Source organism: Littorina saxatilis, unplaced genomic scaffold (assembly GCF_037325665.1).
Source record: "Littorina saxatilis isolate snail1 unplaced genomic scaffold, US_GU_Lsax_2.0 scaffold_461, whole genome shotgun sequence".
Classification (NCBI taxonomy): domain Eukaryota; kingdom Metazoa; phylum Mollusca; class Gastropoda; order Littorinimorpha; family Littorinidae; genus Littorina; species Littorina saxatilis.
In genome coordinates this window covers 7,501-32,500 of record NW_027128086.1, presented here as the reverse complement: position 1 = coordinate 32,500, position 25,000 = coordinate 7,501, and the positions used below count along the sequence as shown (strand labels likewise).

General features: G+C 41.8%; 1 protein-coding gene across 1 annotated transcript in view; it reads right to left on the bottom strand.

Moving 5' to 3' along the window:
• LOC138956456 (guanylate cyclase soluble subunit beta-1-like) overlaps positions 1-25,000 on the bottom strand; it is a gene marked incomplete at its 5' end in the record, with an annotated part of 57,851 nt that overhangs the window by 26,222 nt on the left and 6,629 nt on the right. The window contains 6 exon segments of the mRNA XM_070327812.1: positions 12,109-12,263; positions 15,237-15,380; positions 18,059-18,290; positions 18,984-19,450; positions 20,025-20,213; positions 20,884-21,281. Of these exon segments, the coding sequence (XP_070183913.1) occupies positions 12,109-12,263; positions 15,237-15,380; positions 18,059-18,290; positions 18,984-19,450; positions 20,025-20,213; positions 20,884-21,281 (1,585 nt within the window).

The window sequence follows — 25,000 nt, the reverse complement described above, 5'->3', positions numbered from 1 at the left end:
TGGGGGGGGGGGGGGGGGGGGTGGCGGGGGTCACGCGGTAAGGGCTTACTTCTTGGAACAGGAAGTGGTGGACCCACAGAGTCTAATGGTCCGAGTGCGGTCCAAGTCTGTAATGGCAGGGTCAATCATCTTCAGTCAAGCACCATATTCATCATCAAGCGGCATGGTTTGAACTCGGTACCCCAACCATCTTTCTCTCATTAGGCTCAAACTTCCACTTTTACCATTTCTGCTGTAAACAACTGCATCCACTGCAAAACTTCAGGATAAAGACAATTTATAATTTGTTCTCTCCCTCATCATCCCACTCGCCATCTATGATTATTAGTCTCCGCCCTTCTCATATCAGAGACGGTTCCGAACTAATTCCAAATCTAAGTGCACCCTATCTACTACCACTCCAGCTGCAAATTTAGATATTTCGTTGGATGTAACTTGAGAGGACCAACTACTGTGCAGCCAAAAATAAGATATCTTGCAGAAGAAGGTACTCAATTTGAGATCGAGGATCGCCTTGAGCCATAGGGAGACTGCCATGCACTCCTGATAATCGTCTGTTCGGCGGTTTTATGATGACAGATACCGTACAGTACTCTAATAGGAAACCATCTTTTAAGAAGTCACTACGAAATTGCAAACCTTCCAGGCAAACGGGGCAAACTCCAATGTAATTCCAGATTTAAGTACACCTTTCCAATTACCACTCCCGGCAAAATTGAGATATTTCTTTCGAAGTAATTTGAGGAGACCAACAGCCATGAATGTAACATAAAGTTGTTGCAGTGGACATTATTTGAGAACATTAGATATTCAATAATTTGAAGGTACCAACCTCTGAGCAAATACAACAAATAAGGAGATGCATCATATGGCCGTGGATGTTATTCGAAAAGGAGAAACCAGCGAATGACTGCTCTAATAAGAGTTGTTTGTTAAGGCCAAAAAGAAAAATATGTCTGTTTCCGGTAACCCGACCGACCCTATTTTTAAGCGCCGACCCTACAGGGTTTTTTCGCTTTTCGCACCAAAATACAAACAAACAAAAAAACAAAAAAACGGGATGTAATCGGTCGATGAGACTTCACAATCGAAGAGACTTACCTCCCGTTTCCATCGTCACGCGAAAAAAACATGGCTGCCAATGACGCCGGGAATCCCTCTTAAGGGTCTGTGGCAAGATTTCTTCTTGCAGTTATTCTAACAAAACGTAAGAAAAAGGTAAACAAAATAAAAAATAAAATAAATAAAAACCCGACCGACCGACCCTATTTTTTTCGGCGATGTTACCGGACACAGACATATTTTTCTTTTTGGCCTAAACGTTGTTTTACGATGACAGATTATGTGCAGTACTGTAAATGGAAAATACTTTTAATTAGGAAGCCACTGAAGAATTAAATCATTTTCAGACAAGAAGGGCAGCTCCAAACTAATGACAAATCGATTTCGAAAATTCAATGTTAATCATAATTTTTATATTTTTAATTTTCAGAGCTTGTCTTTAATACAAATAGAACATATTTATATGTTTTTGGAATCAGAAAATGATGAGGAATACGATAAACGTAAATTTGGATCGTTTTATAAAAACAATTTAATTACAATTTTCAGATTTTTAATGACCAAAGTCATTAATTAATTTTTAAGCCTCCAAGCTGAAATGCAATACCAAAGTCCGGCCTTCGTCGAAGATTGCTTGGCCAAAATTTCAATCAATTTGATTGAAAAATGAGGGTGTGACAGTGCCGCCTCAACTTTTACAAAATGCCGGATATGACGTCATCAAAGACATTTATCGAAAAAATGAAAAAAAAAGTCTGGGGATATCATACCCAGGAACTCTCATGAAAAATTTCATGAAGATCGGTCCAGTAGTTTACTCTGAATCGCTCTACACACACACACACACACACACACACACACACACACACACACACACACACACACACACACACACACACACACACACCACGACCCTCGTCTCGATTCCCCCCTCTATGTTAAAACATTTAGTCAAAACTTGACTAAATGTAAAAAGAAGACGAGGAGGAGAAGGAAAAGCAATAGGAAGAAGAGAATGAGGGACAAGAGGAGAAGGAAGAGAAGAAGTAGGAGAAGGAAGAGAAGAAGTAGGAGAAGGAAGAGAAGAAGTAGGAGAAGGAAGAGAAGAAGTAGGACAAGGAAAAGAAGAACAGGACAATAAAGGAAAGGATGGGGATGAGGAGGAGGAGAAGGAGGTGGAGGAGAAGAAGGAGGAGGTGGAGGAGGAGGAGGAGGAGGAGAAGGAGGTGGAGGAGGAGAAGGAGAAGGAGGAGGAGGTGGAGGAGGAGGAAGGAGGTGGAGGAGGAGGTGGAGGAGGAGGAGAAGGAGGAGGAGGAAGAGGAGGAGGAGGAGGAAGAGGAGGAGGAGAAGGAGGAGGAGGAGGAGGAAGAGCTGGTGGAGGAGCTGGTGGAGGAGCTGGTGGAGGAACAGCCAGAGCAGGACGACGACCCCGAAGAAGATTAAAAAGCTAACGATGCTAATTAGCACTTCCGACACACATTGTGACACGACCGATAAGCCGCTCAGTACTATTACATGTTCCGTATCAATCACAGCGTCATGCAGAGTGACACGTATAACAGGAAATTGGTTAACGAAGATGAATTTCTATGCCCCTATACTTATAACGTAGCTATGCAGGCCTTAACGGCACCGTCCTTTTCGTGGAAACGACCATGTACACCAGCTCAGATGTGTCTTGGCCTTTACAAGCGATAGGAGCATCATTCAACCTATATGCCTTTTGAAACAAAATAAATAGGCTGCTTTGTGTGAAGAGTTTGGATATTATGTTATACTTAATTACTATTATGTTTGTGTTTGTTTTTGCTGAATTAATTTTGCAACCGACACGTGAAATGATATGCCCATGACAGCACAGCTGCGAGTCTTGTAAAGGTACATTACTGGCCTTGTAAATTATCACAGATCCTTCCTATAAGAGCATACTTTCAAGTTGACACATATATACCACCACTAATCTATAGCTTGGCTGCTGTGTCCAAATGGAGAGATGGTCTTATCTCATATTAAGGACTGTGCCTTCCATGCCTGGACCTGTCCGTGGTGATAGACAACATGATCTACACGTAAAGGGTACCTTTAGGCATCAACATGAAGAACATACGCCCTTCCCCGATCACAACATGACATAAGCAGGCACGAGTCCATTTTGTAAGTTAAACCGGTACAAATCACTCTTAACATCAGCCGTTAAACCTTTCACGCAATATCACCGAAGATCGCGATAATATACCTTCATTATCACCCCCAAGAACAAATATACACCCAGGGTAATACATTAGCTGCAATCGCTATATCACACACTGACACCGAGCACTACTACACTGCATTCAAAATGCGTTTGGCCCTCATTATGGGACCTCGGGAGCTCGATCCAGGAGAGAGGCACTCGAGAGGTAAGTAAACATTTTCTGGAAGCAGCACGTGCAAGGGGAAGAGTGCCTACACAGCATGTCGGGGCGAGATATGTGATAGGGGATCGTGCTTGTTGTCGGCCCCGAGTGGGGGTGATATTGGTACTCAGGGGAGACTTCAAGTGGATCTCGTGGGCTAGCTGCGCACAGGTCCTTCTGAGTGGCGGTCTTTTGTTTTTCTTGGCTTCTTGACAGACTCCAGGGCCGAGGTGCACCAGAAAGTTACCAGCCGGGTGGGAACCAGCCGCGGTGTTGAATTGGTTGAAATTGAGATTTGTTGTGAATTAGACCCCGTGGTTTGTTCACTCCCGTTTGGGTGGCACCCACTTTCGGTTTGTGCACCTCAGCCGTGGGACCGGTTTCATGGGCCAGTAACACAGTCGTTCATCTGCAGTTGAACGAGTGAAATGATGCAACCTTGACGACATCGGTTTGTGCACCTCAGCCCTGGGGCAGGTTTCATGGGCCAGTAACACAGTCGTTCATCTGCAGTTGAACGAGTGAAATGCTGCAACCTTGACGACATCGGTTTTTATGAACAGATTTTGTCGGCCGACTTTGTCTCTTCGCACGGTTGCCCGATTACAGTGGACGGAGACAACTTGTAGCGCTGTTCATGTCAAAGTCCGACGAACAATGATCGCGCGCGCAGGGAAACCCGTAGAGCCCAGCATAGTCACTACTTTTGGTGTGCTCTCTATAGCACAGTTATATCAAAGCCGATGACAGTGCTGCCCTCCCCCAGCGCTAGCTAGCACCGCGTTCGGACAGCCTCAGTTGGGTGATGAAGAGGTGGTCCGACTGTCAGTGTGGCTACTGAGAGTCCATGAAACCTGCCCCAGGACGTTACTGCTGACTCGGTCAGTGACGTGTCTCAAAAGAGCTGTCGCTAGTATTGTATACTTGCTTGTATGTTTAGTTCTTTCAGGTACTGTATTTGTTCTGCGGCATTGCAATGCGTTTAAGTAGAATAGCGTGAGTAAAAGTTCGGTAGACCTGCGCCATAAATATACATTCATGGATAGGCTCATATGACGAAGGTGTGAGACGTTGTAATCGTTCCAACCTCGTAGTTAAGATATTCGGTCAATGAAACCTAAAGATCATGAAGCAGTTTACATATCATCTTTGACGAACAGGTTATGGTTACACGGATTCATGCTTCAGTCTGCGAATACACATTTGTTTGATTTCTGTAACCAACCCTTCAAAACCATTAACAACTCAAGTCACAAGTGTATTGAAGCCTATGCATATTTATGATATTTAAGTACATTTGCACCCAAGCAACCCACACTTCTTGCACGATTCTCGTGTACGCAACCCAAGTGGCCTGTCTCAGTGAGACATCAAGCATTATATCATGATCCTTTAAGTGCTCAAACAGAACTTAACTCGCCGCTTCTCAGCAGGAACAAAAGCCCGAAGAGCGTTTAATGGGTTCGTTTGAGTGCACGTGCACTCGGGTTGCACCTGATCAGTGTCGATGATTTTGCACTACCTGGAGAGGAAGATGGATGAGTACAGGTGCATGTTGAAAACGTTAATTGTGGTGCACATATTTCGTAATCAACTGCTTGGATGTGAATAACAATGCAGCATGTGCGTGTAAACCATATCCAAACCGTTGAATAATTAACAACGAAACACTCCACAAAAGCAATGTGATTAACAATAAACAGAATCTACAAAACAAACGAAAACAACAATGATTCACTAAGTTCAACTCTACCTCAAACCCTATTCGCCTTCTCGAGGGTCTCTCACTTAACTTCCTCGCAATTTAAAGAAATAATTAAAGAAAGAAAAGTATGAAGAAAGAAAGAAATCCGGCTAAAAAGATTAAAACCAAATTGAGGCAAAACAAGCACATAATCAAAAGCAACAAAACAAACCCCCAAAAGGATAGAAACGGAAAACATAAGACGGAGTTGCGAGACATCATTAAATAAAATTTTGCGAATACAAAATTTCTATTTTTCAAGAAAAAAAGGGAATGTGAAAAAATCCATATTTTTAAGAATGCCAAGACAGATCGAGTGCATGATATGGCACCCCTGGATATAGAGGCCAGGAAAGAAAGCGGAGACATCCGCATTATTTGCATTCAGTTTATTGACACAATAATTCAAAAAAGGAAGAGCATGTGCCCTTTTTGAGAAACACTCACGCACACGCACACACACACACGCACACAAACACACACACACACACACACACACACACACACACACACACACACACACACACACACACACACACACACACACACACACACACTACAGAGAAAAGCGTTGCAGCCTTACTCTGAAGTTTTTCCCCCAAGCATCAAGGCACCGTCACCTCCTCCCTACACGCTCCTTCGCACCCCCCTCCGCATACCCGCTACCCCTCCACCCTTCATCCCACCACCACCCCCATGTTTCATGATCATCACACCCTACCTCGTGTACAAAAGAAGAAAAAAACACCGGACGAATAAAAATAAAAGCACACAGTGACCTTGTGTCAATAACCTGTCTGACGTTCCTGTCTTGACACGAAAGGCTATTGAATAATTCACAACATGTGCAAGTAAAGCCGATTACTATCAGTGAAAACAATATATAAATAATGATTATCCATTGGATCCGGTAGAGAAGCAGGGGGCAAGGGTGATATAGGCTTAGAACGACAGACAAAGAGTCAGGAAGTACGATCTACCAGGAATCATATATACTGGTAATATACTAACGAAAAAGGATACGAAAAAAACACACACAAAACGGCTGTGGTATGGACGCGGTCTGTGTCCTTCACTCGAATTAACTCTATGCTGGAAACATTCATTTATTTGTAGGGTCATTTTTACCACTGTAAACTATCGTTAATAAGCAGTGATAAATTAGAAGCATATTTGTGTAATTGCTGGTTACAATTTTATATAACATATATGCTTTAAGGCTTGTACAAGTTGTATTGTAGAACTACAAACCAAACATCTTCACGCCCGTTGGCGTTCCATTCATTCGTATTTATCTCCCCTGTTTAACGTCGTCTTCATACCCAACCCGGAAGAAATAATCCAAAACACCAAGAAACCATTCCAAATGAAGATATTCAACATGTTCTATTACGTATACCTATTTTCGTGAACATTTTCATCAGAGATAAAAACAAACGCTCTGTGTAAGCATCTGCCGGAAATAATCAGGTCATCTTACAACAAAGTAGCGTGAAGCGATATAAAAACATTTATTCAGTCGTTATCAAACAATAAAGATCAATAACCAAACAGACAGTTAATGCCGAGACTACCTTCAGATAGTCTCGGCTAACCCGAAGACCGAGGCGGGTCACGCCCGTCTCCGCGAAGCATGCGAATGTATACTACTTACTGAACCTATGTTCTTCCACTCTGAGCACATTTTTAGAGTAAACATGACATTATCTATATATTTTTGATTTAGGAGAAGATGAAGAATACAATGCGATCATGTTTTAATATGTAACGGACAATTAGATTTTAATGACAACTTTAATGAGCAAACTAATCAACTAATTGTTGAGCCTCCAAGCTGAAATGCAATCCCATATTCCGGACTTCGTCGAAGATTGCTTGACCAAATTTTCAATCAATTTGGTTGAAAAATGAGGGCGTGACAGTGCGGCCTCAACTTTGACAAAAAGCCGGATATGACGTCATCAAATATATTTATCGAAAAACTGAAAAAAAACTGGGGATATCATACCCAGGAACTCTCATGTAAAGTTTCATGAAGATCGGTTCAGTAGTTTTCTCGGAAACGTTCTACACGCACACATACACACACACATACACCACGACCCTCGTCTCGATTCCCAATAAATGTTAAAACATTAATCAAAACTTGACTAAATGTAAAAGCATGTTCTGAATCCACTTAGTTGAGACCACTTTAGCGTGTTTCACAATCTTCAGTGTTTTCTCCGTGTGCTTCTTGCCTCTTAATCGTGTTGGCATCGGATTCAGGTCCAGGAGGCGTCTTCCTTGATACAGAATATCAAGTGTTTAAAAGCGATTTTGTCTGACAGCGGTAACCACACACCCTAACCGATGCTTTCATATCAGAAACTGATATGAGTTGTCTCACATACTTAAACCTGTATGATGGCTAGATGTATCCAGAAACAGTACGCGAGTTGACTGACCTCTGACACAAGAGAACAGCTTGAGAAGCAAAATAGCAAGAGGCGACAAAGGTTGCGAGAGCACATGAGAGATTTGCAAATGTGTGCAACAAACGAAGGAACGAACGAAGGAACGAACGAACTATCTGGATTAAGGGGGAACGTCCCACTAGTCCGAGGGTTCATTAGTCTGAGGGTTCACTAGTCCGAGGGTTCACTAGTCCGAGGGTTCACTAGTCCGAGGGTTCACTAGTCCGAGGGTTTACTATAGACGCCTGATTTTCCAGTTATTATACCGCCCCTTAAAAAGGCGGTATATAGGTTTCACTGCGTCTGTCTGTGTGTGTGTGTGTGTGTGTGTGTGTGTGTGTGTGTGTGTGTGTGTCTGTGTGTGTGTGTGTGTGTGTGTGTGTGTGTGTGTGTGTGTGTGTCCGCAAATAGATATCCGATGTTTGAGAACCGATTTCAATGAAATTATGTGTGAGGCTGTAGTACAACCCAGGCTCGATCCTCTCCATAATTTAGGTCGGTGGGATAACTAACTGACCCTCACGGGCAAAAGGAAACCCGAGGTGCTATATAGTATGACTAAAAACTGTAGGCAGTTCGATCACGTAATTGTCCAGTCGGGGCGGTATCCTGATAAATTTAATATCCTTTCTTCAGTCAAAATATAAATAACTAAGTTTCTTGGGGGAAATAGTCTGAGATTTCTTCAGTCAAAATATAAAACACCGCATTATCTTTTTGAATGAAAACAACTCAGTGTTTTTATGAGAATATTCTTCGATTTGGTTCCCACAGCAGTGAAAAACACACGCACGCACGCACACGCACATCCACGCACACATACACACACAAAATAAAAACAAATCAAATTGAATATCCTTTGTTCAAGCGTCTATAGTGAACCCTCGGACTAGTGAACCCTCGGACTAGTGGACCCTCGGACTAGTGAACCCTCGGACTAGTGAACCCTCGGACTAGTGAACCCCTCTCTTATTAAGGATGGGGATTTTAGGCTGACTTGTAGTCTTACAAGGCTCAATGAGCCAGTGCCCGCGCGTCTTTAAAACAAAATGTCCCAGTTCACCAACAGTACAAAGCAAAGGCCCTTCCACTGAATTTTCTTAATGCAAACCAATATACTTACGAATTGGTCAACATAACAACAAACTCGACAATACTTTCAAGCGAATTCACCCAATTAAATTGTCAGCGATATAAAAAGGGGGACTAAGAAAGACGTTGACACGATCACAAACTCAGTATGTTTGTGCATGTCTAAACTGAAAAAAACTTGACTAAATGTAAAAACAAACAGGTCTGAAAAAAAACTATACAGACTAATTAACCGCATTAATATAGAACATAGAAACTGACTTTTAAGAAAATCGTCCAGGCATCTGACATAGCAACGTGTACAGAACATCGTGACCACCCACCGACTGACCAGCCTATTCTAATCGGGCCCATTAGTCCGACTACAACTGTCCAGTGCCTTTCGGACAAAGTGACACTTGCCGGACCTTACAACTGACCAGAGACTAAGCACACAAAGCCACAAACAGCGTGAACTCCCCCGTGTGACCATTTTGCTGTACAAGACCGCTGTTTATGGCACCTCCGCCGTGGCCATAGACTGCAGCCATTAACTTGACCTTCATCGTGAACATTGACATTAGGAGCTTGCAGCCGTCAAAAGATTAGCCATGGATGTTTAGGATGAAAGGGACGTTGAGCGATGTTCTGTTGTTAAAGGCGAACGACACTACAACTGTTTAATGCTGCGGTGGGTATAAATATGTGAAAGGGATTGCAATGAATGAGACACTTATGTCGTAAACTTACGATCGGACAAAGCTTGGCTGTCATTCAGGAAAGGAAAGAAATTCCAAACCAAACCAAACAGGCGGAACAGTAAACGATTGAAGAAGCGAAAATCCACTCACTCGACCAAATGAATAGCGAAAGAACGTTGGACAGACAGACCGACTGACAGACAGACAAACAGACAGGCAGACAGGCAGACAAACGAACACTTGAACAAATAAAATGCCAACGAACTAAGGAAAAACATAAAGAAAGAAAGAAAGAAAGAAAGAAAGAAAGTGACTGAAATCGAAAAGGAAGTGATGACAGCAGCCATTGGTATGTCGGCGTAAATATGTAAAATTCGTTTTTACATTTAGTCAAGTTTTGACTAAATGTTTTAACATAGAGGGGGAATCGAGACGAGGGTCGTGGTGTATGTGTGTGTGTGGTTGTGTGTGTGTGTCTGTGCGTGTGTGTGTGTTTGTGTGTGTGTGTGTGTTTGTGAGTGTGTGTGTGTGTGTGTGTGTGTGTGTGTGTGTGTGTGCGTGTGTGTGTGTGTGTAGAGCGATTCAGACTAAACTACTGGACCGATCTTTATGAAATTTGACATGAGAGTTTCTGGGAAATATATTCCCGGAAGTTTTTTTTCTTTTTTGCGATAAATGTCTTTGATGACGTCATATCCGGCTTAATGTAAAAGTTGAGGCGGCACTGTCACACCCTCATTTTTCAATCAAATTAATTGAAATTTTGGCCAAGCAATCTTCGACGAAGGCCGGACTTCGGTATTGCATTTCAGTTTCGTGGCTTAAAAATTAATTAATGACTTTGGTCATTAAAAATCTGAAAATTGTAAAAAAAAAATTTTTTTTATAAAACAATCCAAATTTACGTTCATCTTATTCTTCATCATTTTCTGATTCCAAAAACATATATATCTGTTAATTTGGATTAAAAACCAGCTCTGAAAATTAAAAAAATTAAACATTATGATCAACATTAAATTTCTAAAATCGCTTCAAAAACTATTTCATCTTATTCCTTGTCGGTTCCTGATTCCAAAAACATATAGATATGATATGTTTGGATTAAAAACACGCTCAGAAAGTTCAAACGAAGAGAGGTACAGTAAAGCGTGCTATGAAGCACAGCGCAACCGCTGCCACGCCAAACAGGCTCGTCACTTTCACTGCCTTTTGCACTAGCGGCGGACTACGTTCAGTTTCATTCTGTGTGTTCCACAGCTTGACTAAATGTAGTAATTTCGCCTTACGCGACTTGTTTACATTTAGTCAATTGCAAGTTTTGACTAAATGTTTTAACATAGAGGGGGGAATCGAGACGAGTGTCGTGGTGTATGTGTGTGTGTGCAGAGCGATTCAGACTAAACTACTAGGCCGATCTTTATGAAATTTGACATGAGAGTTCCTGGGTATGATATCCCCGGATTTTTTATATTTTTTTCGATAATGACCTTTGATGACGTCATTTCCGGCTTTTTGTAAAAAGTTGAGGCGGCACTGTCACACCCTAATTTTTCAATTAAATTGATTGAAATTTTGGTAAAGCAATCTTCGACAAAGGCCGGGGTTTGGTATTGCATTTCAGCTTGGTGGCTTAAAAACTAATGAGTGAGTTTGGTCATTAAAAATCGGAAACTTGTAATTAAAATTATTTTTTTTATTAAACGATCCAAAAACAATTTCATCTTATTCTTCGTCATTTTCTGATTCCAAAAACATATACATATGTTATATTTGGATTAAGAACAAGCTCTGAAAATTAAAAATATAAAAATTATGATCAAAATTAAATTTCCGAAATCGTTTTAAAAATTATTTCATCTTATTCCTTGTCGGTTCCTGATTCCAAAAACATATATAGATATGATATGGTTGGATTAAAAACACGCTCAGAAAGTTCAAACGAAGAGAGGTACAGTAAAGCGTGCTATGAAGCACAGCGCAACCGCTACCGCGCCAAACAGGCTTGTCACTTTCACTGCCTTTTGCACTAGCGGCGGACTACGTTTAGTTTCATTCTGTGAGTTCCACAGCTTGACTAAATGTAGTAATTTCGCCTTACGCGACTTGTTAAATGGTTAGGATTAACACAGTCTTTCTTTATTTGGTGTTTAACGTCGTTTTCAACCACGAAGGTTATATCGCGACGGGGAAAGGGGGGGGGGGGGAGATGGGATAGAGCCACTTGTTAATTGTTTCTTGTTCACAAAAGCACAAATCAAAAATTTGCTCCAGGGGCTTGCAACGTAGTACAATATATTACCTTACTGAGAGAATGCAAGTTTCCAGTACAAAGGACTTAACATTTCTTACATACTGCTTGACTAAAATCTTCACAAAAATTGACTATATTCTATACAAGAAACACTTAACAAGGGTAAAAGGAGAAACAGAATCCGTTAGTCGCCTCTTACGACATGCTGGGGAGCATCGGGTAAATTCTTCCCCCTAACCCGCGGGAGGTGATTAACACAGTAGCCTCTTCGAAAAAAGGTCTCTGTGACCATAACAAAACAATGTTTGTTTAATTGTTTGTTGTTTGTTTGTTTGTTTGTTTGTTTGTTTGTTTGTTTGTTTGTTTGCTTGTGTGTCTTGTTTTTGTGTGGTAATAACAATAACTAGAAAATATGTGTGCAGCTTACCTATAGGCGTCTTCAGAGACGTTGATTTTTCCCTTGACTCCATTGGTCTCGGTTCGGGAGGTCAGGTTGACCGTGTTACCGAACAGACAGTAGCGAGGCATCTTTTTACCGATAACTCCTGTCACCACGTGACCGCTGTGAATGCCGATGGTGATCTGTGGACAGACACAAAATAAAATAAAATACAATGACATAAAACGGAAGACGAACCAAAGGAAATAAAATAAAGTTGGCCAAAACATTATTGCAACAAATTTCAAACCCAAATTAAAGCATTAATTCCTGTGTCATTTAATTAAAACTGTGTATGCCAGAGAAGGCCGTTCACTTAACCTTCAGGATCATCTTTTGGATTAAATATTTCTCAGTTTACAGGGATCACGTGACCGCCGCTCAAGTAAGGGTACCCTCAAAATCGACAAGACAAAAACGGAAGAGCCGAATGAAAAATCGACAAAAAATCACAATAGACAAAACTTTGCAACTTTGACATACGAGAAGAAAGTCAAACCAATTATCTACCCTGAACAGATTATTTTGTTTTGCTACCTTGTGTATTTCGCGTGCTATGCTATTCCATTAATGGTCTCTCCTTTTTGCCTGCTCAACGGTTGACCTTTCATGTTCGAAAAGTCAAACAGCCCTCATGTTTAGATCTAGCGACAGAGAAAAGGGAGGTAATTTGCCGCCACTGCATCACTCTCCTCCATCACATGAGAGCCCGTACGTGCCACAGGCAGACAGCACGTCTATTAAACCGTTTACTACAGGCATGGGAGCCCGGTAAACAGCCAAGGGAGGTGAGTTTCGCAAAATCTCAACAAACCGCGGAAATAGCCTCATTTAATTACCGCTATCTTGCAGCCAGGTTTTGGCACCGATTTGCGCATCTTTGAAGACACCTTGACCTATAAAGATTAGTTCTCGTTGAATTGGCCATTAACTCAGTGACTCGGCCACCCATGCTTTAGCGGATCCGTTCGCACTTAGTACCGGACATGCTCGCTCGGCTACGTGAGATGTGCCACGCTTCCGTCAGTATTAAGTAGGATCTTGTAAGATCGTGCTGGGTTTCTGTAGATTTCAACTCTTGAGTAGATTTGGATTGGAAAGCAGAAGGTGGGATTGCAATTGTAGGGTCGTTAATCTTCGTTGGGTTTATGCAGATTTCAACTCATGATTTGTATTGTCAAGGTGCAGGTGGGATTTGTTACGTCGTGCTACTTAGCTGGAATTCTGTAGATTTCAACTCTTGGGTAGATTTGGATTGTCAAGGTGTTATGTATTGATTGAATATTGGATTGATTTCCCTTAGTTGAGCCATATGACGTCAGAGTCCGACAAAAGCTCATATTTAGGCGACCAATTAAGACTACAAAAGAGCACATGCTCGTGTGCGTTCAATCGTAAAACATAAAAGGATGCTTAACTAAAATCGATCGATACATAAATATTATTTGTATTTTTGACCAAAATATGACATTGAAAACAGATTTCGACAGTTATTGCAGTGGAGGAATACTGTCTCGTTCTAAGTAAAATACCATGTTTTGGTTAAAAAAAAATACAAATACATGTAACGTATAATGTTTAGAAACTGAACTGGAATGACATATAATTTGCTTTCAAAAATAAAATCAGATTGACCATTATTCAAATCACGCAGGAAGAATTAACAACATGGTCAAGAAAGCTGCTGGAATTTTGCTTTGACCATACGCAATGATCATACGGAACCATATGCACAGTTTTTGGTTTATGTCACACCACCGAGATTTTGTTTTAAGTTTCCTTTAATTTCAATTGTATTTTATTTATTACAAATCATGAATTATATAATGACACCAGGACGAGAGAGAGCGAGAGAGAGAGAGAGAGAGAGAGAGAGACAGAGACAGAGAGAGACAGAGACAGAGACAGAGAGACAGAGAGAGAGAGAAAGAGAGACATACCCAGACGGACAGACAGAGAGACGGACAGAAAGATAGAGAGGGAGGAGGGGTGTATAGAATGGGCTGATTTATTCCAAGAAAATAACCCACATGTCCAGTCAGTAGTAGCCCCCGCCCCCCCCCCCCCCCCCCGCCAAATCCCCGCCCACCCCCAACTTCCCACCCCTCGCCTAATTCTGCACTCAAGCATGCACAATGGCTGGGGAGTCGCTGCGCAGCTCTGCCCATATCTTTCTTCATCCTTTTCTTGCACATGTCACACTGCGAGCCTTTGATCCGACGTGTAGACAGCCCTTTAGTGTCCCGACTGATCTCTAGTTTATTGCACCGCCCCCCCCCCCCCCCCCATCACCAACACCACCATCAACTTGAATGTTTGTCCCGCTTCAATACATGTGTGAGAGAAGACAGCCATCCAAAGACAGTGCGCTACAGAAACAGCGTTGGGTCGCGTAACGAGGACACTGCGAGAGTGTAAATCCCGAGATACTGTCACCGACTTCAAAGATGGCCGATCTTTTAAAGAACGAGTTATCATCCCGCTGCAAGACTGACGATCAGCGCGCAAGGTACGAAGGGCTACCAGGGGATGACGAATTAAGAGGGAGACTGGGTTGGGTTGGGTTGGGGGGTTGGGGGGGGGGAGGGGGGGTTGGGGGGGGGGGAGGGGGGGGGGGGTTGGGGGGTGGATGATGAAAAATAAAGAGAAAGTTGGTCTGTTAATCTCTCTCTCTCTCTCTCTCTCTCTCTCTCTCTCTCTCTCTCTCTCTCTCTCTCTCTCTCTCGCTCTCTCTCTCTCACACACACAAACACACACTCTATTGGCAGAATATGGTAATGACTCAGTGATCTGTAACACTTGAAGCATTACTACATGCACGAAAAGTGTTTTGTTAACATTTCCACACAGATTCCAACGACAACAACAACCACAACAACAACCACAACAACCACCACAACAACAACACCACCACCAACAACAACCACGAAGCAATCAAACTCAAAATTACACACACACACACACACACACACACACACACACACACACACACACACACACACACACACAAACACACACACAACTACAACAACAACAACAACAAAGACACAAACCAATTCACAACCAAACAACAACAACAACAGAGAAACAAAACAACCACAGTGCATGACACTGACCGTAATATGCTCTCCGCTGGGGTCCTTGACACTTGTGGACATGTCCATGAGATCCAGCGCCAAACGCGCGATGCAGCGTGCATGGTCCTCACAATACTCTGGCAGTCCGCTCACAGCCATGTACTTGTCTCCAACCGTCTCCACCTGAAGCAAACAGTAGGCGTTACAGTCGAAGCTGTGTTTAACGACCACCCAAGGGACCGACCAAACATGGCCGTTATCGGCTCAAGAGACCCAGAGACTCAAACTTGTACTGTCCTTATAAAAACAAGGACAATTGCCATGCAGTGTCTGGCGGTTACAGACATAGAACATATCACACTTACAAAGAATTAAGAACTGCACTAAGAAAGAAAAAACTAAAACATATCGCATATATTTAAATTAACGGCAGGTGGTCGCTATACAAAGGTGAAATATATAGAAGAAGAAACACGTCTGGGATCCTTGGAAGTGGTCGTTATGATGAGGAGGTTGCTTTCTACAGGTGGTCGCAAGAATAGGCTCGACTGTAATCTTGATCAAAATGTGACTTTTTACACAGATCGAGACAGCCATTGGTTTTATGAGACCCCGCTCGCGGTCGGGATGAACAATGAATGTTGACATGGGTCCAATGTCATATTTTGGTAAACAATATAGAAAATAAGGTGCATGTATCGACCTATTTTAGTTCGATTTCTTTTTAAGTTGTTACCACTGAAAGCACACACAAAGTTCTTTCTTTATTAGTCTCGGCGAGCCGCCTAAATGTGAGTTCTATTCGGCCTCTGAAGTCACAAGGCTCCAAAAAGAGAAAGACGTTGTGCAATCGATACAAATCATGAATAACTGAGACAGTGAAAAAGGTCGGATTGGCTGAAATACGATCAAGAACAAAAATGGAAGCGAACACTGACTATAAACTTATTGTTCTTGTGTTATATTGTTGTCTTTTTGCTTACTTGTTTGTTTGGTTCTTCTTTAACTCTGTTCCTCAAATGTTCGCATCCACCTTACTATATAAATGTACTTGTGTTCCACGACTTAAAAATAAGACAGAAAACGGGAGGAAGTCATAAAATAGAGATACCTTTCAAACTGTGTAAGGTAGAAACTCTTTAATTGAGAGAAAGTATTAAAACAGACGCAATAAAATAGAAGTTTCTGTATATATCTGATTCAATGGCTCATCATCACGTGATCTATTGCAGACTTACGTCTCTTCACAACCATCGCGATATAACCTTCGTGGTTGAAAACGACGTAAAACACCAAATAAAGGAAAGTCTCTTCACAACGAATTCCTAACTTTTTATTCAAAAGTTTGCAATAAGCAGATTAAAATGTAATCGTGTTTTAAGGGATGTCTTGATACTGATGTAAATCACAGGAACAGCTTTGTATAGATTTAGGAAAGCACACTATGTGCCTGATTGCTGTGACTTGTGACTATACTTACTGTAAAAGGAAATCCAGCCGAATGTTCCTAATACTGTCGAGATTTTAAAATATTTCTTAGATTTTCCCTTTGTTACATGTCGCAGTCACATAAATATACGACAGTATGCTTTCGTGCAGCCATAAACTATACATTGACTTTGTTTAAAGCAACAACCAGGAGATATACAGTGTACATAAAGTAGACTATACTCTTTAAATTGTTCAACTACAGTAGGCTTAAGTTCCTAGATATAGCAAAGGAAGTCACATGCAATGACAAATACTCGTTAAAAGCATGACAAAAACCCTCTATGTATGCTGCCTGCGTTGGTTCTAGCAGATAATTACATTAGCAGGATTTTGTTTTTGTACATGAAAGAGATGGCTATAACTGTTCAAAACATAAGCCAGTTCTAAAAAAAAAAGGAAAAAAGGAATGATTCATTTGTTATTTTTCTAATACAATTACATTTCTTCAATTAAGCATGCCTAGCATTAGCTAGTTCAATTTCTAGTATCAGGTTATGGTAATGGATAAATCCCAGATCTAGTGAGAATTATTGGGTTAACGTGTTCTCTTCTGCGATTGCTACGATGAGTTGCCACATTGTTCTATGTAGGTTCTCAATAAAATGACAGGCTACAGCAGCTCTAAAGGTACCAGTCGACTGGCATTATAAACTATGTTTGGGGAACTCGACCTTTAAACAAATAAATATTGTGATAGCCAAGCAACAGTTGTGATCACACACGCCCCAGACGCCTCAACAAATTATCCTACCACTTTCCACTCATAGGAGTAAAACTAAAGTGACGTTTGTTCCACTGTCGTATGCTACATGAAAAGACGAACTTCCGGAAATAACTCTGTCGGGTCTGTTTGAATTGTGAAAGAGTGAATACCCTTGCTTTTAGTGAGACAAACAATCCGCGGGCCAATCACTAGCGATCGAGGGGTGTGTCCGAAACAAGTGGACAAGGAGCACGTGCGGAATTGTTTTACTCACTAAAAAGAAGGGTTTTCACTCTTTCACAACCAATACAAACCCTACACAGTAATCTCCGAACAGTCAACACTGATCGTCTATTGTCAACCTCTTCACTGCGTGGTGGTCACTACACCGCTCCAATCTTGACTTCTTTAACTATCTCTCACCTTCAAAAAACAAAAAAAGGTAAGTTGTTGGAATGTTGTTATTGACAAAAATACGTTACAATCACAAACATATCGACCCAACGGCCTTTTAGGTGAACAGACAAACAAATAGTCACACAAAACGTATCTTGTGATTGTACCGTATTTTTGTCAATAACAACGTTCCAACAACTTACCTTTCTTGTTTTTTGATTCTGAATGTTGGAACGTTGGCAGTCTCTTTGTTTTTGGATTTATCTCTCACCTTGTAGATATTGGGGTTGTTTTCTGGCGTGAGGAGCTGGTCGAACTCGGTGTAGACGTTGTTGAGGAGGTGCACGATCTGCATGGCGCTGTGGGAGTTCTGGGCGCAGAACTGGGAGAAGCCCACGATTCCGCTGAAGAGCAGGGACACTGCCTTATGCTTCATGGCAGGCACGGGACGATGATGACGCAGTTCGTTGGCAACCGATGGGGGTAGGATGGAGTACATCAGTCTGTAGAGAGCGAGAACAGTAAACGAGTTTTATTGGTGTCGAAGGTTGGTTGGTTGTCTGTGTTTTGTTGTTATGTCACTCCAACCCATCTGGGTATTCCGGACCGATTTGAAAGATACTGTCGGCTGTTAACGTGCAAATGTGCACACACAAAACACCACCAACACCAACAACAACGACAACAACATCAACAACAACAACACTGTTTGCTTAACCGATTTTCATAATACATATTTTAACTGCATAAAATGTGAAAATGACGGAAAAAAGAGTGTCTATCATTGCTCATCCTCGTTTCCATCGTGGTCTTTTTTATCACGTCACCAGAGATGCACGTTGACCAAGAAAAATGCCTACCACACAAACGCGAAGAACTTAAGCCAACCTTTTCATCCTAATTTTTTAAAGAATGCCACCCACAGACATGCTAATAACCATAAGGCCAAAAAAAAAATAGGTCTGTTTACGGTAAGCCGACCGACCCTATTTTTTTCGCGCGACCCTAGACTTTTTTTGGCATTTGGGGAAAAAAAAAAAAATCTTTTGTTTTTTTTGGCAAAATAACGTAAAAATATGGTTTTTGGAAAAAAAAATAAAAAAATCCCGACCTACCGACCCTATTTTTTGGGCCTATGTTACCGTAAACAGACCTTTTTTTTTTGGGCCTAAGTCACCATTTCCCAATCCACTGACCTGTCCGTCTTTTTCTTCTCATCCTCCAGCTCCTTGTAGGTCCTGGTCAGCTCTTCGTTGAGGATCTCCAGCTTCTGGGCCAGCTTGTACTCCGCCTCGAAGTGCTCCGAAAGCAGCACGAGGTCACGTGTGGCGTCGTGGAGGGGGATATCACTCAGATATAACCCTCTCCGACACAGGTCGTCCAGACTCGTCACGCTGGGCGAGCAGAGAAAGAGGATGGAGTCGCTCTCGGCCACGTAGATCATCTGACCCTTGAGGCGCATGACGGAGGTGTCGCGGTCCTTGTGGTGGTGGTCGGAGCCATGTGACGTCATCAGGTCGCTCGCGTCACCGTTGCCGTTGGAGGAGGAGGAGGTGGAAGAGGAGGTGGCGAGGATGCCGGGTTTCGTGGCCAGGACGTAGACAGTGTTGATGTGAGACATGATGGTGGGGTAATCCAAATCGGGCATGTGTGGGCGGATCATCTGTAGGTGTGAGAGACAATTGGGGTTCAGGTATAAGGTGACTATATCATTCGGCAGAATTCGTAGCGGAATGAAGTCAGCATAGTGGCATGATTTTGCTATCGTCGTCGTCGTGGTCATCGTCGTCATTTTTATCATCATCATCATCATCATCATCATCATCATCATCATCATCATCATCATCATCATCATCATCATCATCATCATCATCATCATCATCATCATCATCATCACAACCACAATCACCACCGCCAAAAACAACAACAACAACATCAACAGGAACAGCAACAACAACAACATGAATATGTTCTCCATACGTTTACAAACGGATTCAGTCAATCACATAATTTTCGTTAGAAATTTCAAAACTCAAACCAACCACTTATGCAAAAATGTGAAGAAAGCAAACGTACGAGCGTTTACTGAGGCAAAGAAAGCCGATTAAAGAGGCCCGCCCCCGTTCAACCCGTCAACTCACCTCGAATCTAAAAAGAAAAGCAAACACGTTTACTGACACACACGAATCTGCATGGTAAATACTTGTTCCCCCCCAACGTTCAACCCTTCAACTGACCTCGAAGAGCTCGTTGATCTTGGTGTTGTTCTCCAGCACCTTAGGGATGACCCTGGCGATGGAGGTTCCGGCCTGGTGAATACGCAGGTGGCGGTCAAACATGACGTGGAAGGGGAAGGAACTGCAGAAGGTCGCCGGGCTGATCTTGGGCTCGTAGGACAGAAACTCGTGGCACATCTCTAGGTCCGCCTGTACGACACGAGGTAAAACATTTGTTGTAGGTCTGCTGTTTTTTTGTTGAAGAACAAAGGAGATCGAGAGGAAGGAAGTGATGAAGGGTGGAGACGAAGGATGGAAAGGTAGAAATGACGGTAGAGAAAAAAGGGAAAGCGAACGAGAGACATAATGTATTGATTGATTGATTGATTGATTGATTATTTGATTCATTCATTCATTTATTTACTAATTCATTTATTGATGTATTGTTAATGTAGTAATCTATTAATTTAAAACAGGAGCAATAACAAATACAAATGTCCAATCATGATTTTGCAAGCAGAATCATAACCTATACCAAAACGTCCAGTTTATATTTTAGTCGCAAAGCCAATAAACGTTAATTTCCAGATTTCATTGTTTCTGTTTTCTTACCAACATTGACGTCTGGTATTAATCGGGCGGAGTCGACTTCGCGTAGCCCGCTGCACGAAGCTTTGGCAATGAATTTTTGTTAAGAAATGACTTCGCGTAGCCCGCTGCACGAAGCTTTGGCAATGCATTTTTGTTAAGAAATGACTTCGCGTAGCCCGCTGCACGAAGCTTTGGCAATGAATTTTTGTTAAGAAATGACTTCGCGAAGTCAACTTCGGCCTCAAACAGGGAAAGATTTATACAAAGTCGATACACGCTGGACTCTTACTTTGCGCGTCTCAGAATCCCCTCTCTCCTCCGTAATTGCAAACTGCACGTGGTCGCAGTCTTCGTTCTTGGCTTGGATGACCTCGACCTTGACCGTGGAGTTGTGCAGCTCACTGGCCACAGCCTTGACAATGCCGATCACGATATGCTCGAGTCCGGGCCTCTCCGAGTAATAATGCAGGATGATGGCATCGTCGGACTCTCGCTCTGTACACCGGAAGGAGGGGGCGCGCATGCCCGGGTAGATGGAGGAGAGATGATCGTGCAGAGCGTCTAGGTTTTGCAAAAAGTCTGCGGTGGTGGCTCCCAGCACTTGCAGGATTTTGTCATAGCCTGACTCCTTGCAGTACTCGAAGAACTGCTTGCCGAACAGCTCCAGGATATTGCTGGCAGGGATGTCTGAAACAAGACCAAGACAGACACGCTGTAGATACTCGTAATTTGTGCTCGTACAGCATCTGCAGTGGTGGCTCCCAGTACTTGCAGGATTTTGTCATAGCCTGACTCCTTACAAAAACTCTTAAAGAACATCTTTCCGAATAGTTCCAGGATATCGCTGGCATGGCAGGGATGCCTGAAACAAGACCACGAAAGACACCCTGTAGATGCGCGTAAGTTTTGTAGAACATCTGCAGTGGTAGCTCCCTGTAAATTCGTGTGCTTGTACTTGCAGGATGTTATCACAGTATTACTCAAAGAAGATCTGTTTGAACAGCCTCAAGATGTCGCTGGCAGTTGTACTTGAAATTCGACAACACGGACAAAGTGTACACATGCCTGCTGGCACGTATTGTTGCAGATACACCGATTTTTAACAATTTTGTATTTCACTTTCTGCATTTCGAAGAGGAGCTCAGAAGTTGTGTAACAAACCAAAATAAAAACAAGTTAGAAAGACAAAACCACAAGCTGAGAGAACAAAATATAAAATTAATATAACCCTGACTCTAACTCGATGACAATAACAGAATATTGGAATTCTGTACACAAATAAACAAACAGACAAACAAACAAAAACCAAACAAAAACAATCAAACAACCACACAATCAGACAACCAACCAATCTACCAAACACACAAACAAACAAACAAACAAGCAAGCAAACAAACAAACAAACAAAAAAACAAGCAAGCAAGCAAACAAACAAACAAACACATAAACAAAAACACGACAAATAAGCTAAACTGTGTCAGGGACATGGACGTATCATGGCTCTTACGTCTTCATAACGGCGTTTCTATCAAGAAACGAACACCAACGGGGAAGATATTCAACACAGTGTAAATGTTACTCCAGTAACTGTACACAAGAACCCTTTTGCAAATTCATCGTAAATCCAAATTATTTGCAACGAAACTCCTCGCTCCATTCGAAGAAACTGCTTCGCACGTATACCCTCCTAGCCCTTGAATTATGATTTATCGCCCAAGCCAATGTCGGCCCATGCAGGTTATACGCTCACCTTCACAAATTCTTTCCTACAGTTCTCACTCGAGAAAAAGCGTGTTATATGTAACAATATATAATCCTTTTATTGGTCACTGCTGACGATGAACACGTCAGGTCTCAAAAGCATCTTCCTCAAGCATCGCTTTCCCAAATGTCCCTTTTTAGTACGCTAGCTAGTATATTTTAGTAATGTCTTGAGGAATCTTGCCGTATATTTGTATGAATCATTTTGCAGACTAAATGTGATGTTAGATGAGTATGCATATTGTACTGCTGTATTATCTGATGTTGTATGGTCCGTCATGTCTGATGTTCTATATGTTCATTATTCGAATGAATGTTGTTCATTTTGTTTCACACACCCCCTTGATATGGGGCGATGTCCTTAATGAATACACCCATCCATCCATCCATTCTTATTCAACAATACACCCCCTTTCGATCAGGAAAGACGAAGCCAGTGTAGCCGTTTGAAAATTCTTTGTAGTATTCCAGCGTAGTACTCATAGTAGGATATCCTTATTTGGAAAATGCCAAGCGCAAAACTCCTCTCAAATCCCGTGCATTTCGTGCGTTTAAAAAAAAACGTGGACAGCATAGTGACATGAATTTGATTGGTCAGTATTTTTAGGCAAAGCACATGTTCTCAGCAAACAGAAAACAAAATATTGGAAGCGTGAGTCACGCTACCCAAAAATAAAATCTTTTTTTACCTATATTTTTTTCTATAACTTGTTTCCCCATGGTTCATTCATCATCTGACATAACTTTTTAGCGAAATCTAACCATAAGATTATTGAAAAAAAGCAAAAATGTAGACGACCACCTTTAAACATTCCCTATGCATCGACCGCCCTCATTACTTCAGACAGCATGCAGGGCCTGAGAATATTAAGTTCCTTTTCCGTCTCTTTAAAGGTACTGAACTTGTCAAATCCAGGTGCACGGAGCCCCTGGGGCTTTTAGTCATACCTCAGGCAGCTATCCGTTAGAAGAACTACCAAGTTTCATTGACTTGCACCCAAAGAGTCAAGAACTGCGATTTTTTTACGAATTAATTTCGTACTCGGACCCGGCTGGTCTTGGACTATTTTTGGATCTAAATTTAGATCAGGTAGATCACCACATCATGCACAAAAAGACACGTCACTAGCAAACTATGTCTGACGTCATCATGAGTTTGTGTAAAACAAAATCGAGGCCGGAATCACTCAGTTGAATCGAACTCCGACCAAACACCACGTAATAACTAGGTTAATTTATGCACTCGCGTGAACAAGAAACTGTCGAGCTTCACAGATGTCGTCGTTGGATAGTTTTGGGTTTGTTTTACTACCATAGGAGGATTTTTGAACTGTAAATGCACTCAGCTGCAACAAAAACGCAAAACGAAGGCTGTGAGCTGCACTGTGCCTTTAATAAGGAAGAAATTAAGAAAACCGAATGAGCCAGGCGCGACGTTAAATGGAAAACATCTGGCTACTAAACTGACCATCATCTCTTGCTGTGCATTAATAATTAGATTTTTTTTTCTCGCTCGGAAATCTTATTCAAACCAGAGCTGTAAAAAAGGGAAACCTGATAATGTTCGACTAATCTCCAGTCTTGCTGTAAAATGAAAATTAGAACCACTGACGAGGCGGACACCTGTCTTCTTCAAAATGGCAAAACAACACTGCTAGGCACAACAGCTGAACCAAATCAATTTGTATGGGTAGAAAAGGAGTTGTTCTTCCATTCGAGATCAAAAACGAGGTCACTCTTGCTTATTTTAATTGTTTGTGTATTTTAGTGTCTGCAAATTTGCTTTTGCGAATTTCATTTTGGGGGGTGTCCTAGGTCTCCTGTACACTGCATAAAAACTAATTGATGAAAAATAAAACTCTTTGTTTCAAACGGTAGGGGAATGAATTACCTTACTGGCAATATACTTGGTTTTACCATAACTGTCCGCATCACAAAGTTCTACAGCTAAATGTATGTGTTTAGTTTTTTATGGCGATTATAGTGTAGAAAACCATTTCGCCTTAGGTGTGAACAATGAGAGAAAACAGATAATGTTCGTGCTTTTACCCGCGTACCATCCAGTGACATTAGCTTAATCATAACTAAATACACTGCTTTCTCTTGTTCAAGACAACCCATCCCCGAAGTGCCCCCCCCCCCCCCCCACACACACACCTCCAACTCCCACCCTTCCCTTCTGTACAATGACACCCCCCCCCCCCCCTTCCAAACAAACGGAATGTTCAAGTTCAACACATATTTCGCAAGTTTAAACACATATTCATGTTTTACCATTATTTATTTATGTTTTACCATTATTTATTCATTTATTTATGTACTATCTATGCATTTATTTATTTATTTATGTATTATCTATTCATTTATGTATTTATTTATTTATTCGTTCATTTATCTATCTATCTATCTATCTATCTATCTATCTATCTATCTATCTATCTATCTTTTTTTATTTTTCACTGCTTGTTCACGGCTGTTTCCGACCTTCATCCTAACAACCACCTGCTCGAACAATTTCTTTCCAGTCGAGAGGGCATGACACATCCTCCTGGTTCCAGTCGCCTTCAGGTGCCAGTGTATAGTTGTGATCGGATATAACGCTTGTCTTCTTCTTTCCGTCAGGGATGACTATACAACTACCTGAC